This window comes from Hirundo rustica, chromosome 1, assembly GCF_015227805.2.
Source record: "Hirundo rustica isolate bHirRus1 chromosome 1, bHirRus1.pri.v3, whole genome shotgun sequence".
Lineage (NCBI taxonomy): Eukaryota > Metazoa > Chordata > Aves > Passeriformes > Hirundinidae > Hirundo > Hirundo rustica.
This window is the reverse complement of record NC_053450.1, coordinates 22,656-48,845: the sequence shown is the minus strand read 5'-3', so window position 1 is coordinate 48,845 and position 26,190 is coordinate 22,656. Positions and strand designations below refer to the sequence as shown.

Genomic DNA, 26,190 nt, shown 5'->3' with positions numbered 1-26,190 from the left:
AGTTTTTATTGGAATTCACACCCGGGGCTTCCGTTAAAATTTAGGATTTAGGAGCCAGAGCATCTCCAGGCTTGGCTGGAGATGCTGGAGGCTGCTCCCAATCCATTCCTCACATCCATGGGGATGTTCCATCCCACCCGTGCGGGTCAGGGACGCGTCAGCCCTTGGAATCCACAGGGAATTCGCCAAGCGCCTGGATCCCGCCGGAACCAACTCGCGCTTCCACGGTGAGGTGGGATTTGTTCGGATCCGGCACGGGAATCAACCCCGGGATCTCAACGGCAGCTTCGTCCTGGTGGTCAGCAGAGCATTCCCAGCGGGATTTTCCTTGGGTCTTGTCTTAAAACGGTGGCTTTTCTCCGGAGCGCGACTTGACAGCCGTGAAATCTGGGAGCGGGAACGTCGGACGGATTTTGTGTCCGGTCGCTGGGATTTTCCACGCCGTCGGGAAGCGTCTGAGGCCATTGGCTTGAAATCCTTGGAGACGGCGTCAGGCAGGGAAAAAGAAGCCTTTTCTATGGAAAACGCGACTCTGCGCTGCTTCTCCAAGCAGGAATTCCAAGTGGAAGCTTGAAGGACAAGGAAGTGGGATTTTTGACCATCGGGAGCTTTTTCCTTGGAGCAAAACTCAGGAATCTTGGAATGTCAGGGGTCTCCACCCAAATCCCATCCGCTGGGAAATCGTGCCAGCGTTGCTCCTCAGGATTCCCACTCTTTTTTTTTTCGCACGTCCCGGTTCCAAAGGCGCCGGGATATCGGAGTTAAATGCAGCATTTAAATCTTCCTGGACTGAGTGTGGCTGAGCTGGAATATCCAAGGGGGATTTCTCTCAAAATCCAATCCCCGGAATGTTCCAGCTGCCGGAGCTCTCTGGGATCAAAATCTTACAGGCAGCAGCCGTTTCCTGTCTCCCAAAGATCCCCCAAAAAAAGAGCAGGTTTGTGGAATAAAGGATGCCTCAAAGCTCCGAAATATCAGATTTGAGGGTGCCACCATTTTTCCTTGGAATTCTCTCAATTTATTTCCTTTCCCGGGAGGCGCTGGGAAGAACCTGTTCGGAAAACAGTCGGATCAAGGACATAAATCTCGGCAGCATCTGCTGCCCGAGGGTTTTCCGGGTCCCTGCAGCGATTCCCAGCCCTCCTCCAAGACGAGGAGGAGGAGAAACCGAGGATTGGGAGCTGCTCCGGAAAACAGCACGGAAAGGATCCTCAAGGGCTTCCTTCCCAATGTTCTGCCTCTGTCAGGAGCTTCAAGCTTGGAATTCCGGCCTTTTCTTCACCCAAAGGTTGGATTTTCCCAGCTGGATGACATCTCCCGGTGTGAGGAGGCAGGAGGAACTTTGGGAGAGCTGGGAATGCTCACCTGGAGAAAGGAAGGATCCAGGAAAACCTCAGAGCCCATTCCAGTTCCCGAAGGGGCTCCAGGAGAGCTGGGGAGGGATTTGGGACAAGGGATGGAGGGACAGGACACAGGGAACGGCTTCCCACTGCCAGAGGGCAGGGATGGATGGGATTTGGGAAGGAATTCTTCCCTGGGAAGGGTTGGGATGGAATTCCCAGAGGAGCTGTGGCCGCCCCATCCCTGGAATTATCCAAGGCCAGGTTGGAGTAACCTTGGGATAGGGATTTTCCCTTCCAACCCGAACCACGGCTTTGATCATTTGATGAATTTTTTTCCCGTGAATTTTCCGTAAAATTTCCAGGGAATTTTCCACGATTCGATGAGGTTTTTCGCTCCCCTGCCAGAGCGAAAACAAAGGAATTTTTTTAAAGCCTGGAATTGTCGATCCTGTTGAAACTCCCACCCGGATCTGGGTCAACCCTAAAAATCTCCCATCCCTTAAGGACAAAGAGGATGGCCTGGAATTTCTCCATCTTCCCACTCCCCGGTGCCGTGGGAACCTCACCCCATTCCCGGAGCACGGCATTCCACTGGAAATCCTGTTCCCGATGTTTTATCCGGGAGGTTGAGGCACCCAAGTCCCCCTGGCTCCGGTGGCTGGGAAAACCACCACGGGCTCCTCCTCGGAGCAAACTCCGAGGAATCCCAATCCCTGAATCCAGCTCTGGAAGGGAATGTTGGTGGGAATTCCTGGAATTCTTGAAATTCCGATTTTTTTTTTTTTTTTCTTTCCTCCCTTTTCATTTGCTGCCTGTAGGAACAAATCCCTGCTTTTTTCCGGTTCCATCCCCTTGGGACAACTTCCCCTATCCCAGGTTGCTCCAAGCTCCATCCAACTTGGCTTTGGACATTTCCAGGGATGGGGCAGCCACTGTTTGTTTTTTTTTTCTGGGAATTCCATTCCAGTCTTAAGGATCATCTGGAAATTTCCATTCCAGTCTTAAGGATGATCTGGAAATTTCCCAGCTTCGGCTTCTTCCCCTGGTTCCGCGAGATCCTCAGTTTCCCAAACCGTGAGGCAGGATGTTGGGAAGGATCCCAAATCCAGGTTTTTGGGGTGTTTTATCCCTGGTTTTGGCTTTTTCCCACCCATTTCGCGGCAAAAATCCATCTCCGAGTGACGCCCGATGTCCCCGTCCAAAGGGGTCGGAATTCCGTGGTCTTTTGAGCTCTCTTCCAGCGGTTTGGGTTGCTCCAAACCTGGGACACTTGGATGGGACACTGCCAGAGCGTGACGGAATCCTGTGTTAGGATCTCCCAGCATTCCCAAATTTATCCAAGGATTTGCTTTTCCCCCCCCCCCCACTGGAGATTTTCCTACTCCAAAGTTCCTTTGGCTTCAACTTCCTTTCCCCCTTTTTCCAGCACCGGGGTTGCTCCAGCGGTGCCGGGGTCTCATCCCACCAACCCCGGTGAGTTTTCCATGGAATCCTTAAGGTCGGAAAAGACTTCCAAGATCCTTGAATCCATTTTCCAGGCTCCTTCCTTAATTCGATTCCTCGCCGCGATCCTCGACTTTACTGAGGTCACGAAGCTCCTGGGAGAGGAGGAAAAAAATTCCAAGGAAATATTTGGGGATAACGCATTCCCGGCATAACCCAAACGAGGCCAAACCCCCCTTCCTCGTTCCATCCTCAAATATTTCCCGGAAAAAAAAAGGAAACAAAACTTTGATATCCCGCATTTCTTGCTCCGAGCCGGGCTGGGAATCAGGGAGCTGAAGGGTTTTTTTTTTTTTAATATCCTTTTCCTCGAATTCCCCGTTGCGAAACACGGCTCCGGATTAGGCGGATATTGGCCTAATTCCTCCCAGAATTCCGGTTGCGTAATTCCAAAGAAAACCATCTTTGAATTTAATTATTATTATTATTGTTATTATTATTATTATTGGGAGCTGGGGGCTACGATTAAAGCCGAGGATTTGGAGAAAAAAAAACCCCAAACCTGCTGGATTTATTGATTTAAAAAAGAAAATTCCAGAGGTTTTGTTGTTCTGCCGGAGTTTCCCGGGATAAAGGTGCCAGGGATAAATTTGCGTCCGTGGTTTAGGGAAAATCATTAAGGGAAAATAAACTTTTATTGGTGGGAAATTGCCTTTTTCGTTGGAAAATCCCCCTTTTTTAATCGGGAAAATTGCCTTAATTATTGGAAAATCAGACTTATTAGTGGAAAACTGTCTTTATTAATGGAAAAATCATCTTTATTAGTGGGAAAATCGCCTTAATTATTGGAAAATCAGACTTATTAGTGGAAAACTGTATTTATTAATGGAAAATCATCTTTATTAGTGGGAAAATTGCCTTAATTATTGGAAAAAATCACCTTTATTAGTGGAAAATCAGACTTATTAAAGGAAAATCGTCTTTATTAATAGAAAATAATCTTTATTATTGGAAAATCGCCTTTTTAATTGGAAAACCATCTTTATTAATGGAAAAACATTTTTTTTTTAGTGGAAAAATCGCCTTAATTATTGGAAAATCAGACTTATTAATGGAAAACTGTCTTTATTAATGGAAAATCATCTTAATTATTGGAAAATCACCCTTATTAATGGAAAACCATCTTTATTATTGGAAAATCATCTTTATTAGTGGAAAACTGTCTTTATTAATGGAAAATCAGACTTATTAATGGAAAACTGTCTTTAGTAATGGAAAATCATCTTTATTAATGGAAAATCATCTTTATTAGTGGAAAAATCGCCTTAATTATTGGAAAAAATCACCCTTATTAGTGGAAAATCAGACTTATTAAAGGAAAATCATCTTTATTAATAGAAAATAATCTTTATTATTGGAAAATTGCCTTTTTAATTGGAAAATCACCCTTATTAATGGAAAACTGTCTTTATTAATGGCAAATCATCTTCTTAATTATTGGAAAATCACCCTTATTAATGGAAAACCATCTTTATTATTGGAAAATCATCTTTATTAGTGGAAAACTGTCTTTATTAATGGAAAATCAGACTTATTAATGGAAAACTGTCTTTATTAATGGAAAATCATCTTTATTAGTGGAAAAATCACCTTAATTATTGGAAAAAATCACCCTTATTAGTGGAAAATCAGACTTATTAATGGAAAATCATCTTTATTAATGGAAAATCGCCTTAATTATTGGAAAATCAGACTTATTAATGGAAAACTGCCTTTATTAATGAAAATCATCTTTATTAGTGGAAAAATTGCCTCAATTATTGGAAAATCAGACTTATTAATGGAAAACCATTTTTATTAATGGAAAATCATCTTTATTAATGGAAAATCATCTTTATTAGTGGGAAAATCACCTTAATTATTGGAAAAATCACACTTAATAGTGGAAAATCACACTTTTTGATGAGAAATCATCTTTATGAATGGAAAACCATCTTTATTAATGGAAAATAATCTTTTTTAGTGGAAAAATCACCCTGATTATTGGAAAATCAGACTTATTAATGGAAAACTGTCTTTATTAATGGAAAATCATCTTTTTAAGTGGAAAATTTGCCTTAATTATTGGAAAATCAGACTTATTAATGGAAAACCATCTTTATTAATGAAAATCATTCTTTTAAGTGGAAAAATCACCTTAATGATTGGAAAATCACCCTCATTAATGGAAAACCGTCTTTATTAATGGAAAATCATCTTTATTAGTGGGAAAATCACCTTAATTATTGGGAAAATCACCCTTATTAGTGGAAAGCCATGCTTATTAATGGAAAACCATCTTTATTAATGGAAAATCATCTTTTTTAGTGGAAAAATCGCCTTAATTATTGGAAAAAATCAGACTTATTAGTGAAAATTCCCCTTTGTTCATGGAAAATCACCTTTGTTATTGGAAAACTACCTTTATTAGTGTAAAATCACCTTTATTAACAGAAAATCACACTAATTACCAGAAAATTGCCCTTTTTATTGGAAAAATCACACTTCTTAATGGAAAACCAGCTTTTTTTCATGGAAAATCACCTTGGTTATTGGAAAACCACCTTTATTAGTGGAAAATCACCTTTATTAACAGAAAACCACAGTAATTATCGGAAAATCGCCTTTTTGAAATTGGAAAAATCCCACACCTATGAATGGAAAATCACCTTTATTCATGGAAAATCGCCTCCAAAGCGACCGCAACTGGGCAGCCTCGGGTGGTTTTTGGGGTTTCCGAAACCTGAAAAACCTGGGAGAATCCAGCGGGGCGTCGCCGCTGGATGGAGCACAGGGTGTGCGAGTGGATTTGCACGGAGAAGGGTTTGGGGGAGACCTCGGGACACTTTTCCAAAACCGAACCCGGGGTTTCCGAACCGGTCGGGTTTTCGGTCGGAGCTGGTTTTGCTTCCTGCGATCAGCTCCGTGGGTTTATCCATCGGGATTTCTGGGATTTAAATAAATCTAAAAAAAAAAAAAATTCCCCTAAAAATTGCCCAAAAAATCACAAAAAAATGGGAAAAAAAAAAAAAAAAAAAAATCCCCAAAAGTTCCCAAAAAATTACCAAAAAAATCCCTAAAAAATAATAATAAAAAAAATCCTAAAAAATTCCAAGAAAAAAAATTCCAAAAATATCCCCAAAAATCTTTTAAAAAATCCAAAAAAAAATCCCCCCAAAAAAGCCCCCAAAATTCCCAAAAAGTTCAGAAAAATTGGGGAATTCTGGGAAAATTTGGAGTAGAAAAATGCCGGGAAGCGCTGTTAAGGCAAAAAAGGAACTTTTTCCGTGCTCGTGGGCAGCGGGGATGGATAATATTGGAAAGGGAACGATGGATGCTTGGTTTGGGAACGCTTTGGGAGGTTCTTGGCGTGGAAAAGCGTGGAGCCCAAAATACGGATCGAGAGCGGGTTTGAGATCCTACAGGAGAGGCTTTAAGCCCTTCTGGAATCCCACAAAACTCTTCTTGGCCTCCGGGTTTGAATTCCCAAGCCTTCACTGAACCCCACCAAGTCCAAAAATCGGCTTGGAAATTCCATCCCATGCTTCCAGATTTTTTTTGGTTTTCCATGTTTTTCCATGTTTTCCCATTTTTTTCCGTGTGTGGTGTTCCTTGGAGTGGGTTGGTGGTGTGACCTTCTCCATCTGCTGGGAACAAGAGCTCTGCAGGCTCCGATTTAGACGGAAATGTGTCCAAAAGGGTTTTTTTGGAGGGGGGATTTTCCTCTTCCCGTGTCGGCTCTGACATCCGAGGCACTCGGAAAGGGTGGGATGAAGCCGGCAGATGTTTGGGATCTCAGATGGTTTAAGGGAAAATCGGGTCTTTGAAGGGTCGGACGTGAACCTGGAGACCACCAGGCCGTGGGTGGCTTGGTCATCATCCGGCCAAACAACTGGAAATTATCAGTGACTCCGAGCTCGAGCGGATCCCGGGAGCAGATCCAGGACCAGGTGGATCCCATCCTGATGGGATTCATCTCCGTAAATCCTAGAGGAGACATTGACGGTAACTTCCCGGTTCCTTCCTGTTTTCCAGCTCGTCGCCTTCCGGAGTTTTCGAGAAGGAGTACGACATTTATCGGGATTACAGCGCGGAAGGACAACTCCTGCACTACAGGTAGCCGGAATTTCCCTCCGGGGATCGGGCTTGGGATGGATGGGGCAGGGAACGCCGTGGATGTTTTATTCCCGCTCTTCCAAGCCTTGTCCTCATCCCTTCCCCTTCACGCGTTGCCTTCAGGTCCTTGTGGAACTCCAGAAGTCCTCAAGGAACCCCAAAAATCCTCACTGAACCCCAGAATTCCTTCTTGAAGCCTCCCGAGTCCACCTTGGACCCCAAATCCTCATCGAGCCCCGAAATTCTCGCTTGAATCCCACCAAATCCTTGCTGAGCCCCAGAATTCCTCACTGAATCCCCAAAATCCTCATTGAATCCCAAATCCTCATTGAACCCCAAAATTCCTTCCTGAATCCCAAAATTCCTTCTTGAACCCTCCCAAGTCCATCTTGGACCCCAAATCCTCATCAAACCCCAAAGTTCTCACTTGAATCCCACCAAATCCTTGCTGAGCCCCAAAATTCCTCACTGAATCCCCAAAATTCCTTCTTGAACCCCAAAATTCCTTCTTGAACCCCAAATCCTCACTGAATCCCCACAATCCTCACTGAACCTCAAAATTCCTTCCTGAACCCCAAAATTCCTTCTTGAATCTCTCCAAGTCCTCACTGAGCCCCAAAAGTCCCCGTTGGACGAGGATAAGACCGGATTTGGAGGATTTATGGAGTCACTCCCTGCCTGGTTGCTCTGGGTTTTGATAAAATCCAAATTCCTGGATTTTTTTTCTGGAGTTGGGGATGATTGGAGGCACCTCCAGCTCTTCCTTTGTTTTCCATGTTGGAAACAGAGACAAGGAAGAGCTGGATGCTCCTCATCCTATTTCCCGGCACATTTTCCAGGCGTTCCTGGATTTTTTTCCTGGAATTGGGGATGAGTGGAGGCACCTCCAGGTCTTCATTTTCCATGTTGGAAACAGAGACCAGAAAGAGCTGGATGCTCCTCATCCCTTTTCCCGGCATGTTCTCCTGCTGTTCCTGGATTTTTTTTCTGGAATTGGGGATAAGTGAAGGCACCTCCAGGTCTTCATTTTCCATGATTGAAATGGAGACCAGGAAGAGCGGGATGCTCCTCATCCCTTTTCCCGGCATGTTCTCCTGCTGTTCCTGGATTTTTTTCTGGAGTTGGGGATGAGTGGAGGCACCTCCAGCTCTTCCTTTGTTTTCCATGTTGGAAACAGAGACCAGGAAGAGCGGGATGCTCCTCACCCTATTTCCCGGCACATTTTCCACGCGTTCCTGGATTTTTTTCTGGAGTTGGGGATAAGTGGAGGCACCTCCAGGTCTTCATTTTCCATGTTGGAAACAGAGACCAGGAAGAGCGGGATGCTCCTCATCCTATTTCCCGGCACATTTTCCAGGCGTTCCTGGATTTTTTTCTGGAACTGGGGATGAGTGGAGGCACCTCCAGGTCTTCATTTTCCATGATTGAAATGGAGACCAGGAAGAGCGGGATGCTCCTCATCCCTTTTCCCGGCATGTTCTCCTGCTGTTCCTGGATTTTTTTTCTGGAATTGGGGATGAGTGGAGGCACCTCCAGGTCTTCATTTTCCATGATTGAAATGGAGACCAGGAAGAGCGGGATGCTCCTCATCCCTTTTCCCGGCACGTTCTCCTGCTGTTCCAAGCCGCTTTCTCCATCGCGATCCAAGACACGGAAAACACCCCCAGCGGCGCTGGCCACATTCCATCCCTCCTTTCCTTGGAATTCCCTGGAATTCCCTGGGAAGCATCGGAATCAATTGCCACTTAAGGAAGAGAGGGGGAGGGAAAAAATTCCGAGCTTTCCAGGAGGGAAAACCGGGAATATTTTTATCCCCCGCCAGCAGAACGCTCACCATGAATCCATGGATCTCACCTGCGAGCTGGGCGGCTGCAGTTCCCGGGAATAGCGGGAAGGAGTGGGATTTGGTTGGGAAGCGGGGATTTGTCGCGGAGCGGCGGCAGGGACGACGCGGATCCGAGAAAATTGAAAGCTTCCGTGATGAGCTCCTGTCAAAGGGATTAATCACGCGGGGAAAAAAAAATCAGTGGTGGAATCAGGGAATGGGTTGGGTGGGACCTCAAAGGTGGTCCAGTCCCACCCAAACCGGTCCAAGGGCAGGGACACCTTCCAGTATCCCAGGTTGCTCCAAGCCTTGTCCAACCTGGCCTTGGACAACTCCAGGGATGGGAAGCTTGGTGCTCCGGGACCTTCGGAAAGGCTGCAAAGGGATGGAGGTGATCTCAGGTTGTCCGACATGGAGATGAGGAATTTGGAGCAGGATGGAGCCCAACGAGAGCTCCAAGGATCCATCACGGAGTGGGATGAGCTCTCAGACTTCCACTGGAGCTGCCCCAGCTCCCTCACATCCATCCACTTCGCGTTTGTGGAGGTTCCAGGACCAGCTGGAAAATCAAGGTCTGCAAGCCAACAGCATTCCCAGGTCTTTGCAACCCTCTTCTCCTCGAGTCTGGCGGTAATTCCAGAGGTCTTCCTCTGGAAAGTGGCAGAGGGACGCAGGATTTAGTCCCGTGGCTCATCCCATGGATGGGAAAGCGTGGTGAGACCCAGGTCACGGTTCCTGCCTTCCTCCATCCCCTCTGGCCGGGAAAGGAGAAGCTGGAGAATTCCCAGATGTTGGGACAAAGTGTGGGATCAAGGTGGTTTGCGGGGAGAAGCCGGACCTTGACTGAGAAATCCCACGGGATTCGGAGGGGGATCCTCATCCATGGAACGATGGCCACCTCCGGGTGCAGCTCCTGGGGTTCAGCTCCCTGGATCGCCCCAGGACCTGCGGCAGCATCCTCGGGAGCAGGGAAGGATTCTTCCGCTTCCTCGGAGCTCCCGGCCAACAATTCCTACGGGATTCCTGCGTGTCACCAAGAGGATGACGTCATGCTCCCTCTGCCTGGAAGGCTTTTGTCGGGAAGCCCCGGGATTCCCAATCCCATAATTCATGATCCCTGTCCTTAACCCTTTCCCTCTTCATTCCCTCTGGATTTGTGGTCCCTGGAGCTGCCTCGTGTCCTCGTTCCGCTGAGGGCGTCGAACTCTTTGCTAATCCAAAACCAAATCTTCCCATCGGGAAATCTGCTTGTCTGTGGGAGAAATCCCGAATTTCCGTCTTCATCCCGCGGTCGGTCAATGAAAGTCGGGAAAACTTTAAAGTTTTAGACCGAAAATATGCAACATTGAGGAACTGCTTCTCCCTTTCTCCTCCCGACAGCAGGGATGGCACCGAAGTTCTCCAAATCCCTCATTCCAGGCTTTGGAGCTGTTGTGTTCCAGCTCTTTGGGATGTCCAATCCATGAGCAGGGAGAATCGCGGTTCTTCCATTTTAGGAGAGCAGGACGGCGGCTGCTTCATCCGCACGGGATCCTTGGCTCGGTCTTCCTCAATTTCTCCTGGACCTCCGCATCCAGGAAATGTTTGATCCAATCCCCTTGCGGTCGGCAGGAATCACTTCATAGCAAGGAAACCTGGGAAATGAGGAGAGGGTTGGCTCCCAAAAATCCTGGCACCACCTTTCGGGGCAAAAATTTTGTCATTTTCCGGTTGTTCCCGCCTCTTGGCTCTCACGGGGGTTGCCGGATTCATCTCCAGCATGGGAATCTTCTGTATCCAAATCCTGCCCGGGCCACGTCCAGCCCTTCTCCATCGGGATTTGTCGTCCTAGCGCCACGTGGATTCAGGGAATGGCTGTAATTGGGCAGAGTTGTACAAATCCAGGCCCAAAAATTCAGGAAGAGTCTTGCAGGAGCTTTGGAGAAAGCCGGGAAGGAGGTGAGGAAACCACCGCGCCGGATTCTGAGCGCGGTTCCCAAGTGTGAGCATTCCTGATTTTTAGAGGTCTATCCATTCCCTGGTTCCCCTGGAAGTGAGGAAGAGGAGCAGAGCTGACCCCGGTGATTCCCTGGGGAGCCGTGACATGAAAATCCCGACTTTTGGGGGGAAAAAAAAGGGATGAGGGTTGATGGTTGTTCTTGGGAATATCATGGATGTGGGACCTCCTGGGCTGGGCCTCCTGCCCAAGCCCCATCCAACCTGGCCTCGGACACTTCCAGGATGGAGAAGCCACGGCTTTTCTGGGAATTCCATTCCAGCCCCTCCCAGGGAAGAATTCTTTCCCAAATTCCCACCCATCCCTCTGCCCTCTGGAAGTGAGAAGCCATTCCCTGTGTCTCGTCAGGGATGAACGATCCAGGCCGGAGAAACCAAGAGGAGGAAAGGTTTCGGCGAGGGGAACGCGAAATCCGCTCAGAATGGGCAAGGGATTAAAAAATCAACAAAAAATTAAAAATAATAAAAAATAAATCACCATTTTTGGAACTCTTCGTCGCGCTCCCGGAGCCAGCGGGAGCAGATTCCAGATCTTTCGGCGTTCCCTCCTCCCTCTCCAATCTGGAATGACCTCCTCTTGTTTCTCGGCGACGCTTGGATTTCGGGAAAGAGGCTGTTTCGGGAGGGAGGATTGCTTTAATTGGGATGAGCCGCCTTAATTGGCTCCGGTGAATTCGGTTGTCCATGGGTTGTGTTGGTCTCCTGCCTCCTCCCGGTGGGTTCCTGATGGGATTGATCCCGGAGGAAGTCACGTCGTGGATCTCCCAAACGGAGAGGACAAGGCGGGTGGTGGGACCTTCCTCAGGAGTCGTCCGAGTTCGTTTCGGTGCTTCCTCATCGCCTGGATCCCGCAAAAATCCTTCGGTTACGGATTCGCGGCCTCCAGCGTCCCGAGCGGCTGACGGAAAACGGCAGAAAAAATTCATCCTCCCGGCCCCCCCCGCTGCTCCTGGAGAAAAGTGGGAATGGGACGGAGAGGGATGGGATGGGTCGTTATCTCCCTCTGGACTTGATCAACTTCCCGCGGATGTTAATTAGCGCCGACGCCACCGGAGCAGCAGAACGTCGGAGATGTGGAAGTGATCCCATGGCGCCATCCGGAGACAGGGGTTGGAGAATCCCTGAGAGTTTTGGAAAAATTAGAGGGACTTTTTTGGTTTGGTGTTTGTTGGGGTTTTTTTTTTAATATTTTAATGGGCATATTTAATATTTTAATGGGCATATTTAATATTTTAATGGGAATATTTTAGTCGGAGAACGGAATTGTGCGCGGAGGAGAACGTCCATCAGACCGAGATTTGATGTCAACGGACTTTGGGCTTCAACATTCCCATGGCTCCAAAATTCCCCCAGGGAGACCAAACTGGATTTTCCCTTTCCTGGATATCCCATGGATCGTGTTGGATCCGTCAAATCACCCTGGGAAAAAACTCGATCCTCACCTTCTTCTCAAATATCCGTTTTATTGCCCAAATTACACGGATTTCACCTCGCTCATTCCGGGTTTTTTCTAGGAATCAGCTTCAGCCAATCGAAAGGCTTCCTAAAAAAAATTGATTCCAAGGAGGAAGTGACGCTTCCGGGCTCCCGAAGGTGGGAAAAGGGATTGGAAGCGTGGAAGTCGGGTTGGAGAGGCCGTGGCGGGGTCGTGAAAACCCCAAATCCCACGAAAACTGAGAAACGGGGACTTGAGCAGGAATTTAAACTTCTAAAAAAATTTCAGATTTTATCATTTAGGATTTAAAATCCCAGTCCGAGCCCCGGGATATTTATACGTACGGAATTCCGTACGTTTCCACGTAAATTTTTGGGAACAGCACCACTCGCAGGTGAGGAGCAGCGAAACCTCACGGACGGAGGATTTTGGGAATTTTACCCTACGGCTCAATTTGATGGTTAATTAGCGTAAAACGCGAGGTTTTTGCACGACTGTAGAGGCTGGATTCCCGTCCTGAGGACGTTTTCCCGGGTGGAAAAATTTCGGATGGATCACGGGAGGCTTTCAGGCAGAAGCCTGGCCGTCTCCAGGCTCTGCCGCTCACCTTTCCCTGCTTTTTTTTTTTTTTCCACGGAGATTTTTCCCGCTGCCGGAGCGGCGCCGGGCACCGTGCCAGGCACGGGGAGGTTTTATTCATCCACGACCCCGGAATTCCCAGCGGGATGCGCTCGCAGCAGGCGGTGCCCAGCTGGGAGGGAAGGAGGGGCCGGGCTGCTTCCCTCATTCCCGTCTGGTTTGGCCCTGGAAAAGGGAATTTTAAGCTCAGGTGGAAGGCGGAGGGAGAAGATGCTCCCGAATCCCGCGGCCGGGGGAGGAAGGTGAGGAATTTGGGAATTTGGGATGGCACGAGGAACCGGGATGGTGGTGGCGGGGGGGGGATGCCCAGGGATGCTTTGCTTTTCCCGGAGAATCCCGAGGCGTTCCGTGAGAAACGGGTGTTTGAATTATTCAAATCTGGGGGGGTTTTCCCCTTTTCCCAGGAAAAATCCACTTAATCCCGGCTCTACATTTTGATCTTCATCTGCAAAGTCTAAACAACCCCGGGGCAGGGGAAGGAATCTCGGAAAAACGCGTGGCTTGGGCCGGGTTTTGGGAATATTCTCGTTTTTAAACCTCGCGTCGCCGCCTCGTTCCATCGGAAACCGAACGATTTTTTGGTTTAAAATAAAATAAAACGTTCTTTTAAAGCAATTCCCCCTCAACCCGGCGGTGATTTATTCCCTGAGTCCCACCTCGTTAAAAGCATCAGGCATGGAAAAATCCACGATTCCGGTTGGTTTCGATGGGATTTCAAGGAATTTTGAGCTGCGGAAGGTCGGAATTCTCGCCGGCGCGAATAATGATATGTAAATGAGGGAGGGGGTTATTACCTGCAAGGTAAAAAACGATGGGAAGCAAAGGAATTCCTGGATGAGGGATCCAGGTTTCTCCTCTCCCCTCCATCGCTGGCTTCCCAAAGGTTGGAAGAGGATCAAGGAGGAGGCGTCGGAGCAGGGAAGGAGATTTAGGAGGACACGGAAAAATCCCTCCCTAAAAAAAAAAACCCCGGGAATTATGTGGGGAATCACCGCAAATTCCCGATGAAATCGATTTCTTGGAAAGGGCATTCGGAGCGATTCGGGAATTTTTTTTTTTCCGTCGTGGAAAAGTACGGAGCAGGAAGAATCCTCCCCGCGCGGAGAAAACAGCAGGGAGAACCCGGTGCCAAGCCAGGAATAACAGGAATACTCGGAATTTCTGCCCATGGATTCCTTGGGAGCGGGCAGCGATTTAAGCACAAAAACGGCCTTTTTGGGATTCCTTTTGCCGGCAGAAAATTCCATTTATTCCGTGGCTTTTTTTTGGGAGGGAGGGAGGGAGGGAGGGGGTTTAAGCCGTAATCCACGGAGCTCTCAGGAATATTGCTTCCCGTTATTTAATGTTCGGGATTGAAAGCTCGGCGGGGGGCGAGGCGATTTCGACGGAAGCGCCGCTGCTCCCTCAGGGATTTTTTTTTTGTTTGTTTGTTTTTAAATGCCGTGGGTGGGAATGTTAATGCCAGCTGCAAATCTGGGAATTAAGCGGCGGCTTCACCTGTTTGGAGTGAAAACAGCTGGATTTCGGAGGGATTTGGGTCCGGGTGGAGGTGGGGAGAGAGTGGAAAGGTGGATTTCTGCGGGGAAATTCCGGATCGTCTCATTCCAACCCCTCTCCACGGGGCAGGGACATCTTCCACTATCCCAGGTTGCTCCAAGACCTGTCCAACCCGGGCTTGGACTCTTCCAGGGATGGGGCAGCCACAGATTCCATGGGAATTCCAGTCCAGTTCTGCTGGGAATCCTCTGTGGCTCTTTCCATCTTCTTTCCTCCCGATTTTGGGAGATCTGTGTATAAAAATGGGGTTATTCATGAGGATTAAGGAGCTCCAGCTCTTCCAGAGGAAACATGGAGGGATCCAAGATTTTTGAGCAGGAAAAGCGGAATTTTTTTGGTTTTTTCCAGGAGCAGAGCAAGGTTGGAAGGGGCTTGGAGCAATCTGGGATAGTTGAAGGTGTCCCAGCCCATGGCAGGGGATGGAACTGGATGAGCTTTAAGGCGCCTTCCAACCCAAACCATTCCATGAATCCATGGTTCTGTGGCTGCGGATGGAATTTTGAGGGTTTGGAACGGCTCCAGAAGGGGGTGGAGATCCATCAAACCAAGGTGGAGGAACCCAAACCCATCCAGGTTTTCGACAGCAGGAGGCTCAAAGTCCCCAGGAGCTCCGAAGGCGCTTCCTAAGGTGGAAAGGGAAGGAATGAATCGTTCCCAAATCCCTTGGGGCGAGGACAAAGTCATGGCCAAACGAGGAGAGGCTGTGGAGCCTCCTGCAGGGAATTGTTGGTGGCTTCCTGCAGGGAATTTTTCCCTCAGAACTCAACGCTTGAACTCACCCCGCCTTTTCCTTGCGGGTGGAAAGGACAAATGGTTGGGAATAAAGGAGGATTGGAGAGGGATGAACTGGGGGAGCAGACGGTGCCTCCGGCATCTTCTGTTCCAGCGTGGGCTTGGTGACAGGATGTGCTTCCCTGTGCCTTGGGAACAGCAAATTCCAGCTCGGATCCCTGCTGTGAGCCGGGCAGCTCCATAAAATCTGTCTTTGCTCCTCCTCCCGAGTGTCCCAAGGACTTGGAACAGATAGAGGAGGTGAAAATCCAGTGTGGCAGGGAAGAATTCCTCACGGGAAAATTTCTTCCCAATATCCAGTCCCATGGGCACGGACACCTTCCACAGTCCCCGGGTTGCTCCAACCCCATCCAGCCTGACCTCGGGCACTTCCAGGGCTGCAGCTTTTCTGGGAATTCCATTCCAGGGCCTCACCACCCTCACAGGGAAAAATTCCTTCCCGTTACCCCATCCAACCCTGCCCTCTGGAAGCGGGAAGCCGTTTTCGGTGTCCTGTCCCTCCGCGCCTTGTCCAATGCCCAATCCCATCCAAGATCCCACCCAATCCCATCTTTTCAGGGAATATCCATCCTCCAGGCTCCGCGGCGGTTCGGGAGGTTTTGGGACCAGGGTCCTGGCGGAATTCTGACCCCCTCCCCGCCACGTTTCTCCCCGCAGGACCTCATCCCTCCGATGGAACGCCGGCGCCAAGGAGCGGATGCTGATCAAGGTGACGGATCGGGAGCCCAGCTTCCTCCTCCACCAAGGCAACGGCTACGCCCCGGAAAACCAACCGGGCTCCCGCTCCCGCCGGCCCTCGGGCGGCCAACAGTCGCCCAACCTCCAAACCTTCTCCTCGGACGCCGACGGCTCCGTCTTCTTCCCGGAGAGGAAGCAGTCGCCCTTCCTGAAGAGGGCCGAGCACGCGGGCGGCTGCTCGCCGCTGCTGGGCCGGGGCGACTCCTTCTGCTCGCCGCTCCAAGCCCAGCACCGCAAACATTCCAGCGAGTCCCAGCCCTCGTCGCCCCGCTACGCCTACGAGCCCCCGCTCTACGAGGAGCCCCCCATGGAATACCAGGCTCCCATCTACGACGAGCCGCCCGTGGACATGCAGTACGAGGCCAGCGGGAGCTACAAGGCCGGGTCGCCGCAGAAATCGCCCGTCCGGAAGCCTCACCCTTTCCTCCAGTCGCCCAAGCAAGGCTCCAACTCGCCCTACCAGCAGCTGGTGCTCACCAAGCAGAAGTGTCCCGACCGCTTCATGAGCCTGGAGTACAGCCCGGCCGGCAAGGAGTACGTCCGGCAGCTGGTCTACGTGGAGCAGTCGGGCTCCAGCCCCAAGATGAAGACGGGCTTGAGGCACAAATATTCCCCCAACCCCATCGGCGGCTCCTACTCGCTGCAGCACAGCCCCTGCCTGGTGCGGGACCAACGCCTGGAGATCAAATCCGGCGACTACAGCAGCATGGAGGGACCCGACTTCTGCCCCGGCCCCGCGGGGGCTCAGGTGGCCCAGGGCGAGGACACCATGTCGTGGTCCAGCCAGCAGGACACCTTGTCCTCCACTGGTTACTCGCCCTCCACCAGGAAGAGGAAAAGCCGGAAGCCTTCGGCGAACCACGACGCCAACGCCTCCTCCGCGGACGGCTCCGGGGAGCGGGAGGCGTCGGGCGAGCCGGGCGAGGAGCGAGCGGCGCCGGCGCCCGGCAGGTCCCCGATGAACCGGACGGAGAGCAAGGCGGCCGAGGCGGAGGCGGCGGCGGCGGCGCGGGGCTTCCCGGAGCCGTTCCTGGCGCAGGCGCGCCTGGCGTGGGAAGCGCAGCAGGCGCACTACCACATGAAGCAGCGGAGCAGCTGGGATTCCCAGAAGGACGGTTCGGGCTACGAGAGCGACGGAGCGCTCCCGCTGCCCATGCCGGGCCCGGTGGTGAGAGCCTTCAGCGAGGACGAGGCGTTGGCGCAGCAGGAGAACAAGCACTGGAAGAGGAACACCTTCGAGAAGCTGGGATTCCCCCAGATCCTGCTGGAGAAGAGCGTCTCCGTCCAGACCAACCTGGCCTCCCCCGAGCCCTACCTGCATCCGTCTCAGGTAACGCCCTTGGGAGGGGGTCGCGGTTTTGGGGGGGGGTTCTTCACCGCACGGCCGATCCTGGTTGGAGCTCCTTCTGCTCCAGCGGGATGATCCCCGGGGTGATCCCACACCAGGCTCGGGCACGGGAAGCTCTGTGCCGTGGTGGCCTCAGCGCTGTGCCGTGGTTTCTCCTGTCCTGGTGGGGGGGAGATCCTGGATCCACCCAGATCCCAGGAGATTCCCGAGTGCCCATCCCTGGCTGATCCCTCAAAGATGTTGGTCCTTACCAAGGTGGTCCCTCAAAGATGGCCCTTGCCAAGGTGGTCTCTCAAAGATGATGCTCCTTACCAAGGTGGTCCCTCAAATATGTTGGTCCTTGCCAAGATGATCTCTCAAAGATTTTAGTCCTTGCCAAGGTAGTCCCTCCCTCGAAGATGGTCCCTGCCAAGTTGGTCTCTCAAAAATGCTTGTCCTTACCAAGGTGGTCTCTCAGAGATGATGGTCCTTGCCAAGGTGGTCCCTCAAAGATGATGGTCCTTACCAAGATGATCCCTCAAAGATGTTGGCCCTTGCCAAGGTGGTCCCTCAAAGATGGTCCTTGTCAAGGTGGTCCCACAAAGATGTTGGTCCTTATCAAGGTGGTTTCTCAAAGATGTTGGTCCTTACCAAGGTGGTCTCTCAAAGTTGGTCCCTGCCAAGTTGGTCTCTCAAAAATGCTGGTCCTTACCAAGGTGGTCTCTCAGAGATGATGCTCCTTGCCAAGGTGGTCCCTCAAAGATGGTCCTTGCCAAGGTGGTCTCTCAAAGATGGTCCTTGCCAAGGTGGTCCCTCAAAGATGTTGGTCCTTACCAAGGTGATCTCTCAAAGATGTTGGTCCTTGCCAAGGTGGTCCCTCAAAGATGGTCCTTGCCAAGGTACTCCCTCAAAGATGTTGGTCCTTACCAAGGTGGTCTCTCAGAGATGTTGGTCCTTGCCAAGGTGGTCCCTCAAAGATGGTCCTTGCCAAGGTGGTCCCTCAGAGATGTTGGTCTTTACCAAGGTGGTCTCTCAAAGATGTTGGTCCTTACCAAGGTGGTCTCTCAAAGATGGTCCTTGCCAAGGTGGTCCCTCAGAGATGTTGGTCATTACCAAGGTGGTCCCTCAAAACGTTGGGATGGAAGAGCCACCAATTTTCCAGGATTTGTCTCCCAGGGTTGTGGGCTGCCTGTTCCCTCCCTGGAGATCCCTCCAGCTCCAAACGCCAATTCCAGAGGAAAACCTGAGGCTCTGGCCTGGAATTGCTGGAGCTGGCGCATCCCATGGGCCCAGATTCCAGCCCATCAGATGTTCCCCTGGTTTTTGGATGTCCTCCATCAGCTTCTGGATGTCCTCCATCAATCCCTTCCCCTCCAGGGACAGGCTGGGAAAGGCGGGGAAAGGCTGTCAGGGCTTCCAAAAATCAGGTGATGATGTCACGCGTGGAGATAAATCCCACCTGGAAAACTGCCGGGAAGATGGAATTTGGTGTCAGCAGGAAGGAGATCCTGGACATGGACCTGGGAATCAGCAAATCATCTGGAAAGTTCCTTTATTGTCCATGGAAATGCGTCATGAAATCGGCGGAGCGTTGCAGAAGGCAGCAGAAGAAGATTCCTGAAGCACAATTGTCCCCGAGGACTCGGTGCTGCACGAGGAGGTCCAACCCCAAACCTGGAGAGCTCCAGATCCGCTTGGGGATCTCCATGCCAGGAGAAAAAGCTGCCACCATTAGTGATCTTACGCCTTCTTCACGGAGCTCGGGATGTGGTGGGAATCTTCTCCACTCCCCAGAGGTTTCTGTCCTGGTGGCCTCTTGACCTCAGGGACACCAAGGTGGTGGGACACCAGTTTCCCAGAGAAGCTGTGGCTGCCCCATCCCTGGAAGTGCCCAAGGCCGGGTTGGACGGTGTTTGGAGCAGCCTGGGATCATGGAAGGTGCCCCTGGCCACCGGAACAGGATGATCCTGAAGGTCCTTTCCAACCCAAACCCTCCCATGGTCATGGCTGCGATTGTCACCGGTGGAGTGTCCCCACACCGAGGTGCATCCAAGCCCCATTCACGTGGCTCCAGGACCTTCTCCCTCGAGGATTCTCTAATTCCTGAGGAGACACCATGGTCACCCCATGGGACAGGCAGGAGGTCACGGCCATTTGCAGTTGACACCTGATGGTCTATCCCCTTCTTGTAGGCCAGGGCATCCCCCCAGTTCCTTTAGGTGCTAATTAGAGCTAATTAGAGCTGAAGTCCATTTCCATTCGGCTCTAGCAGCAGAGGATCCACCAGGTTTTGCTTCTGATGTCACTCCCGGACCTGATCACGGTCTCCTTGGCTGGAGAAGGTTGATGTCCCCAAACGATGTGGTCCTCTCCTCCTCCCTGGGCGTTCTTGGTGCACATCGTGGCTCTGGCCCAGCCCACGGACCGGTTTTTGGAAGAGCCACGTCCCCAGCAGAGCTGAGCGAGAGACCTTCGAGCATCTCCTGCATCTTCTTCCACTCAAGGAAACTCCCTGGGCCTTCAGCTGACCAGAGGACGCAGAAGGACCTTTGGGGTGAAGTGGTCTCCACAGGGACAGCAGGGCTGGGTCCCTTGAGGGACTTTGAGTTCTGGTGTCCCCACCCCATGTTCCTGCCGTCGTCACCGCGGTCACCATGGGAGCAGAGCGATGTCGATGGAAACATCTCGACATTGGAAGAGGACAAGTTGCTGAAGAGACAAGAAACTTGACTTCTTTGAAGAAGTGTCTCCATCACCACCGAGCAGCTCTGGTGGCTCTTTGGGTGGCTTCCTTGTCCCCTCCTGGATTTCCCACATCCTGGATCTTTCCACCTTCTGCTTTTCTTCTGTCCCTCATCTAAAGCCCGAGCCCGAGTCCATGGCAGCACTGGAGCCACCTTGCCCACGGACTCTTCTCAGAGCCACCAGCGCAGCTCCTCCACAGGTGAGGACAGCAGTGTCACCTCTGGATGGTGTGACATGTCCTTCCCTGCCATGGGTCACGTCCCCAGGGCCCCCAAACCCAGGTGGTGCTGGTCTGAATGTTGCAGAAGAGATGGTGAAACCACCTTGGCTGGCTGCAGGACCACAGAATTGTCCATCCCAATGGTTCCTTGTTGGCCTCCTCCATGCTGGTCACCAGCCGTTGGGGTGTCCCTCCACCTCCTGGGGTGACACCCGTCCAGCAGGAGGAGGACACTGGTCCACAGGGGTCCTCTGGGTTCTTCCCAGCTGGATGCTCCGCAGAGGTCAGGGTTAAATCCTGAGCATCTCCTGTCCCTCAGGATGTTCAGAAAGACCATCCATATTCCTCATGGCTTGGAGGAGCCACCAGCCTCCTCCCGAGGCCGCTGGAGAACCACCCTGGAAGGTGATTTTGGGTAGAGGGGGTTTCCTGGGGGGGCCGGTAAAGGTGGGCGTGTCCCCAGTGTCCCCAAAGGACAGGTGGAACCCCAAACCACTCGCCCTTTGCCACCAGCTTCTTCTGTCCACGACTCCACCAAGAGTGGAGAGTCCAACCTGTCACTTGTCCCCACCAGTCCCCTCCCTCCTGACACCCATCGGTGCCACATCCCACCTTGGCTGCCGGCACTGGCTCATCTCCACTCGGCCATGATGGCACTGAGGAGAAGTTCCTTGGAGAGGATGAGGTTTATGGGAAGATCTCCCAATGTTGCAACGGTTGGTTGGTTGTTGATTGATTGGTTGATTGATTGATTGACTGATTGAATGTTGATTGATTGGTTGATTGGTTTGTTGGCTAGTCAGTCAGTTCATTACTTGGTTGATTGCTTGGTTTGTTGGATCAATTAATTGGTTGGTTGGTTGGTCGGTTGGTTTCTCCACTGGTCAGTTGGTTGATTGATCAGCTTGTTGGCTGATTGGCTGATTGGTTGATTGATTGATTGGTTTGTTCATTTGTTGGCTGGTCAGTTGGTTGGTTGATTGGTTGGTTTGGTGGATCAATTCACTGGTTGGTTGGTTCAACCATTCATGCATTGGTTGGTTGGTTGGTTTCTCCACTGGTCAGTTGATTGATTGATCAGCTTGTTGGCTGATTGGTTGGTTGGTTGATTGATTGATTGGTTCATTCATTTGTTGGCTGGTCAGTTGGTTGATTAGTTGATTGGTTGGTTTGTTGGATCAATTCACTGGTTGGTTGGTTCAGCCATTCATGCATTGGTTGTTGGTTGGTTTCTCCACTGGTCAGTTGGTTGATTGATCAGCTTATTGGCTGATTGGTTGGTTGATTGATTGGTTGATGGATTGGTTCATTCATTTGTTGGCTGGTCAGTTGGTTGGTTGATTGGTTGGTTTGGTGGATCAATTCATTGGTTGGTTATTTCAACCATTCATGCGTTGGTTGGTTGGTTGGCTTCTCCATTGGTCAGTTGGTCGATTGATCAGCTTGTTGGATGATTGAATGGTTAATTGATTGGTTGATTGGTTGGTTGATTGATTGGTTGATTGATTGGTTCATTCATTTGTTGGCTGGTCTGTTGGTTGGTTGATTAGTTGATTGGTTGGTTTGTTGGATCAATTCATTGGTTGGTTGGTTCAACCATTCATGCATTGGTTGGTCGGTTGGTTTCTCCACTGGTCAGTTGGTCGATTGATCAGCTTGTTGGATGATTGGTTGGTTGATTGATTGGTTGATGGATTGGTTCATTCATTTGTTGGCTGGTCAGTTGGTTGGTTCATTGGTTGGTTTGGTGGATCAATTCATTGGTTGGTGGAACCATTCATGCGTTGGTTGGTCGGTTGGCTTCTCCACTGGTCAGTTGGTTGATTGATCAGCTTGTTGGATGATTGGTTGGTTGATTGATTGGTTGATTGGTTGGCTGATTGGTTGATTGATTGATTGGTTCGTTCATTTGTTGGCTGGTCAGTTGGTTGGTTCATTGGTTGGTTTGGTGGATCAATTCATTGGTTGGTTGGTTCAGCCATTCATGCATTGGTTGGTCGGTTGGCTTCTCCATTAGTCAGTTGGTTGATTGATCAGCTTGTTGGCTGATTGGTTGGTTGGTTGATTGATTGATTGATCGGTTCATTCATTTGTTGGCTGGTCAGTTGGTTGGTTGATTAGTTGATTGGTTGGTTTGGTGGATCAATTCATTGGTTGGTTGGTTCAACCATTCATGCGTTGGTTGGTCGGTTGGCTTCTCCACTGGTCAGTTGGTTGATCAATCAGCTTCTTGGCTGATTGATTGGTTGGCTGATTGGTTGATTGATCGATCTCTTGTTGGTTGATCTTTCTCTTGTTTGATTGGTTGGTTTGGTGGATCAATTCATTGGTTGGCGGAACCATTCATGCGTTGGTTGGTCGGTTGGCTTCTCCACTGGTCAGCTCGTTGATTGGTTGATTGATCAGTTGGTTGGTTGCTTGGCTGATTGGTTTATTGATTGGTTGGTTCATTGGTTTTTTTCATCGATTGCTTATTGGTTGGTTTGTTGGTCTGTTGATTTCTTGGTTGGTTCATTGGTTGATTGATTGCTTGGTTGATTGATCTGTTCATCGGTTGGTTGATTGGTTTACTGGCGGGTTGTTTCATTGGTTGATTGGTTTGTTGATTGATCAGTTCATTGGTTTATGGGTTAATTGGTCATTTTTTGATCTGCTGGTTTCCTGGTTGATTGATTGATTGGTCCATTTGGTGGTTGGTTGGTTGATTGGTTTACTGGGGGGTTGTTTCATTGGTTGATCGGTTTGTTGATTGATCAGCTCATTGGTTCATTGCTTTATTGGTTGATTGGTCATTTTTTGATCTGCTGGTTTCCTGGTTGATTGATTGATTGGTCCATTTGGTGGTTGGTTGGTTGATTGGTTTACTGGGGGGTTGTTTCATTGGTTGATCGGTTTGTTGATTGATCAGTTCATTGCTTTATTGGTTGATTGGTCATTTTTTGATCTGCTGGTTTCCTGATTGATTGATTTGTTGATTGGTCCATTTGTTGGTTGGTTGATTGATTGGTTTACTGGGGGGTTGTTTCATTGGTTGATTGGCTTGTTGATTGATTGGTTTATTGGTTGATTGGTCATTTTTTGATCTGCTGGTTTCCTGGTTGATTGATTGGTTGATTGATTTGTCAATTGGTCCATTTGGTGGTTGGTTGGTTGATTGGTTTACTGGCTGGTTGTTTCATTGATCAGTTTGTTGATCACTTTGATTGGTTGGTTCATAGGTTTATCGGTTGGTTGATCAGTTTTTTGATCGGTTGGTTGATTGCTTGATTGATTAATTGATTAATTGCTTGCTTTGTTGGTTGATTCATTGGTTGATTGCTTGGCTGATTGGTTTGTTGATTGATCAGCTGGTTGGTTGGCTGATTCATTGATTGATCCATTGGTTGGTTGGTTCATTGGTTTATTGGTTGGTTGGTCAGTTTTTTTAATCAGTTGGTTGATTGATTGATTGCTTGATTAATTGATTAATTGCTTGCTTTGTTGGTTGGTTGCTTGGCTGATCAATCCATTTGTTGGTTAATTGGCTGATTGGTTCACTGGTCATTTCATTGTTTGATTGATTGATTGGTTTGTTGATTGATCAGCTGGTTGGTTGGTTCACTGATTGATCCATTGGTTGGTTGGTTCATTGCTTTATTGGTTGGTTGGTCAGTTTTTTAATCAGTTGGTTGATTGATCGATTGCTTGCTTGATTAATTGATTAATTGCTTGCTTGGTTGGTTGGTTGCTTGGCTGATTGATCCGTTTGTTGGTTAATTGACTGATTGGTTCACTGGTTGTTTCATTGGTTGATTGATTGATTGGTTTGTTGATTGATCAGCTGGTTGGTTGGCTGGTTCATTGATGGATCCATTGGTTGGTTGGTTCATTGGTTTATTGGTTGGTTGTCAGTTTTTTTATCAGTTGGTTGATTGATTGGTTGATTGATTAATTGCTTGCTTGATTGATTGGTTGATTTGTTTGTTGATTGATCAGTTACCTGGTTGGTTGGTTGGCTGATCCATTGGTTGGTTGATTCATCAGTTTATTGGTCGGTGATCAGTTTTCTGATTGGTTGGTTGATTGCTTGCTTGATTAATTGATTTGTTGGTTGCTTGCTTGCTTGATTGGTTTGTTGATTGACCACTTGGTTGGTTGGTTCATTGATCCATTGGTTGGTTGATTCATCAGTTTATTGGTTGGTTGATCAGTTTTCTGATTGGTTGGTTAATTGCTTGCTTGCTTAATTGATTTGTTGGTTGCTTGCTTGCTTGATTGATTTGTTGGTTGGTTGCTTGATTGATTGGTTGGTTGATTGATCTGCTGATTGATTGGTTTGTTGATTGATCAGCTGGTTGGCTGGTTCATTGATTGATTGGTTGGTTGGTCAGTTTTCTGATTGGTTGGTTGATTTCTTGCTTAATTGATTTGTTGGTTGGTTGCTTGATTGCTTGCTTGATTAATTGATTTGTTGGTTGATTTGTTGGTTGGTTGCTTGATTGATTGGTTTGTTGATTGATCAGTTGGTTGATTGGTTCTTCGGTTTATTGGTTGGTCAGTTTTCTGATTGGTTGATTGCTTGATTAATTGATTTGTTGGTTGATTTGTTGGTTGGTTGCTTGATTGATTGGTTTGTTGATTGATCAGTTGGTTGGCTGGTTCATTTATTGATCCATTGGTTGGTTGGTTCGTCGGTTTATTGATTGGTTGATTGCTTGCTTAATTGATTTGTTGGTTGTTTACTTGATTGATTGGTTTGTTGATTGATCCATTGGTTGGTTGGTTCATTGATTGATCCATTGGTTGGTTGGTTCATTGATTGATCCATTGGTTGGTTGGTTGGTTCATTGGTTGGTTGGTCAGTTTTCTGATTGGTTTGTTGATTGCTTGTTTGATTAATTGATTTGTTGGTTGATTTGTTGGTTGGTTGCTTGTTTGATTGGTTTGTTGATTGATCAGTCAGTTGATTGGTTCGTCAGTTGATTGGTTGGTCAGTTTTCTGATCTGTTGGTTAACTGCTTGCTTGGTTGATTGATTTGTTGGTTGACTGATTGGTTGATTGGTTCGTTGAGTGATCCATCAGTTGGTTGGTTCATTGAGTGATCCATCAGTTGGTTGGTTCATTGATTGATCCATCGGTTGATTGGTTCATTGAGTGATCCATCAGTTGGTTGGTTCATTGATTGATCCATCGGTTGGTTGATTCATTGATTGATCCATCGGTTGGTTGGTTCATTGATTGATCCATCGGTTGATTGGTTCATTGAGTGATCCATCAGTTGGTTAGTTCATTGATTGATCCATTGGTTGGTTGGTTCATTGATTGATCCATTGGTTGATTGGTTCATTGATTGATCCATTGGTTGATTGGTTCATTGATTGATCCATTGGTTGGTTGGTTCATTGATTGATCCATCGGTTGGTTGGTTCATTGATTGATCCATTGGTTGGTTGGTTCATTGATTGATCCATTGGTTGGTTGGTTGGTTCATTGGTTGGTTGGTCAGTTTTCTGATTGGTTTGTTGATTGCTTGCTTGATTAATTGATTTGTTGGTTGATTTGTTGGTTGGTTGCTTGTTTGATTGGTTTGTTGATTGATCAGTCAGTTGATTGGTTCGTCAGTTGATTGGTTGGTCCGTTTTCTGATCTGTTGGTTGACTGCTTGCTTGGTTGATTGATTTGTTGGTTGACTGATTGGTTGATTGGTTCGTTGAGTGATCCATCAGTTGATTGGTTCATTGATTGATCCATTGGTTGGTTGGTTCATTGATTGATCCATCGGTTGGTTGGTTCATTGATTGATCCATCAGTTGGTTGGTTCATTGATTGATCCATTGGTTGGTTGATTCATTGATTGATCCATCGGTTGGTTGGTTCATTGATTGATCCATCGGTTGATTGGTTCGTTGATTGATCCATCAGTTGGTTGGTTCATTGATTGATCCATCAATTGGTTGGTTCATTGGGTGATCCATCGGTTGATTGGTTCGTTGAGT

The 26,190-nt window shown here is 48.8% G+C and overlaps 1 protein-coding gene across 2 annotated transcripts in view; it reads left to right on the top strand.

The window, feature by feature from the left end:
* ARHGAP39 (Rho GTPase activating protein 39) overlaps positions 1 to 26,190 on the top strand; it is a 122,722-nt gene that overhangs the window by 73,883 nt on the left and 22,649 nt on the right. For both annotated transcript variants that reach the window (XM_040082332.1, XM_040082317.1), the window contains exons 3-4: positions 6,861 to 6,941; positions 15,842 to 17,252. In XM_040082332.1, coding sequence (XP_039938266.1) covers positions 6,861 to 6,941; positions 15,842 to 17,252 — 1,492 coding nt within the window. The remainder of the gene's footprint in view (positions 1 to 6,860; positions 6,942 to 15,841; positions 17,253 to 26,190) is intronic.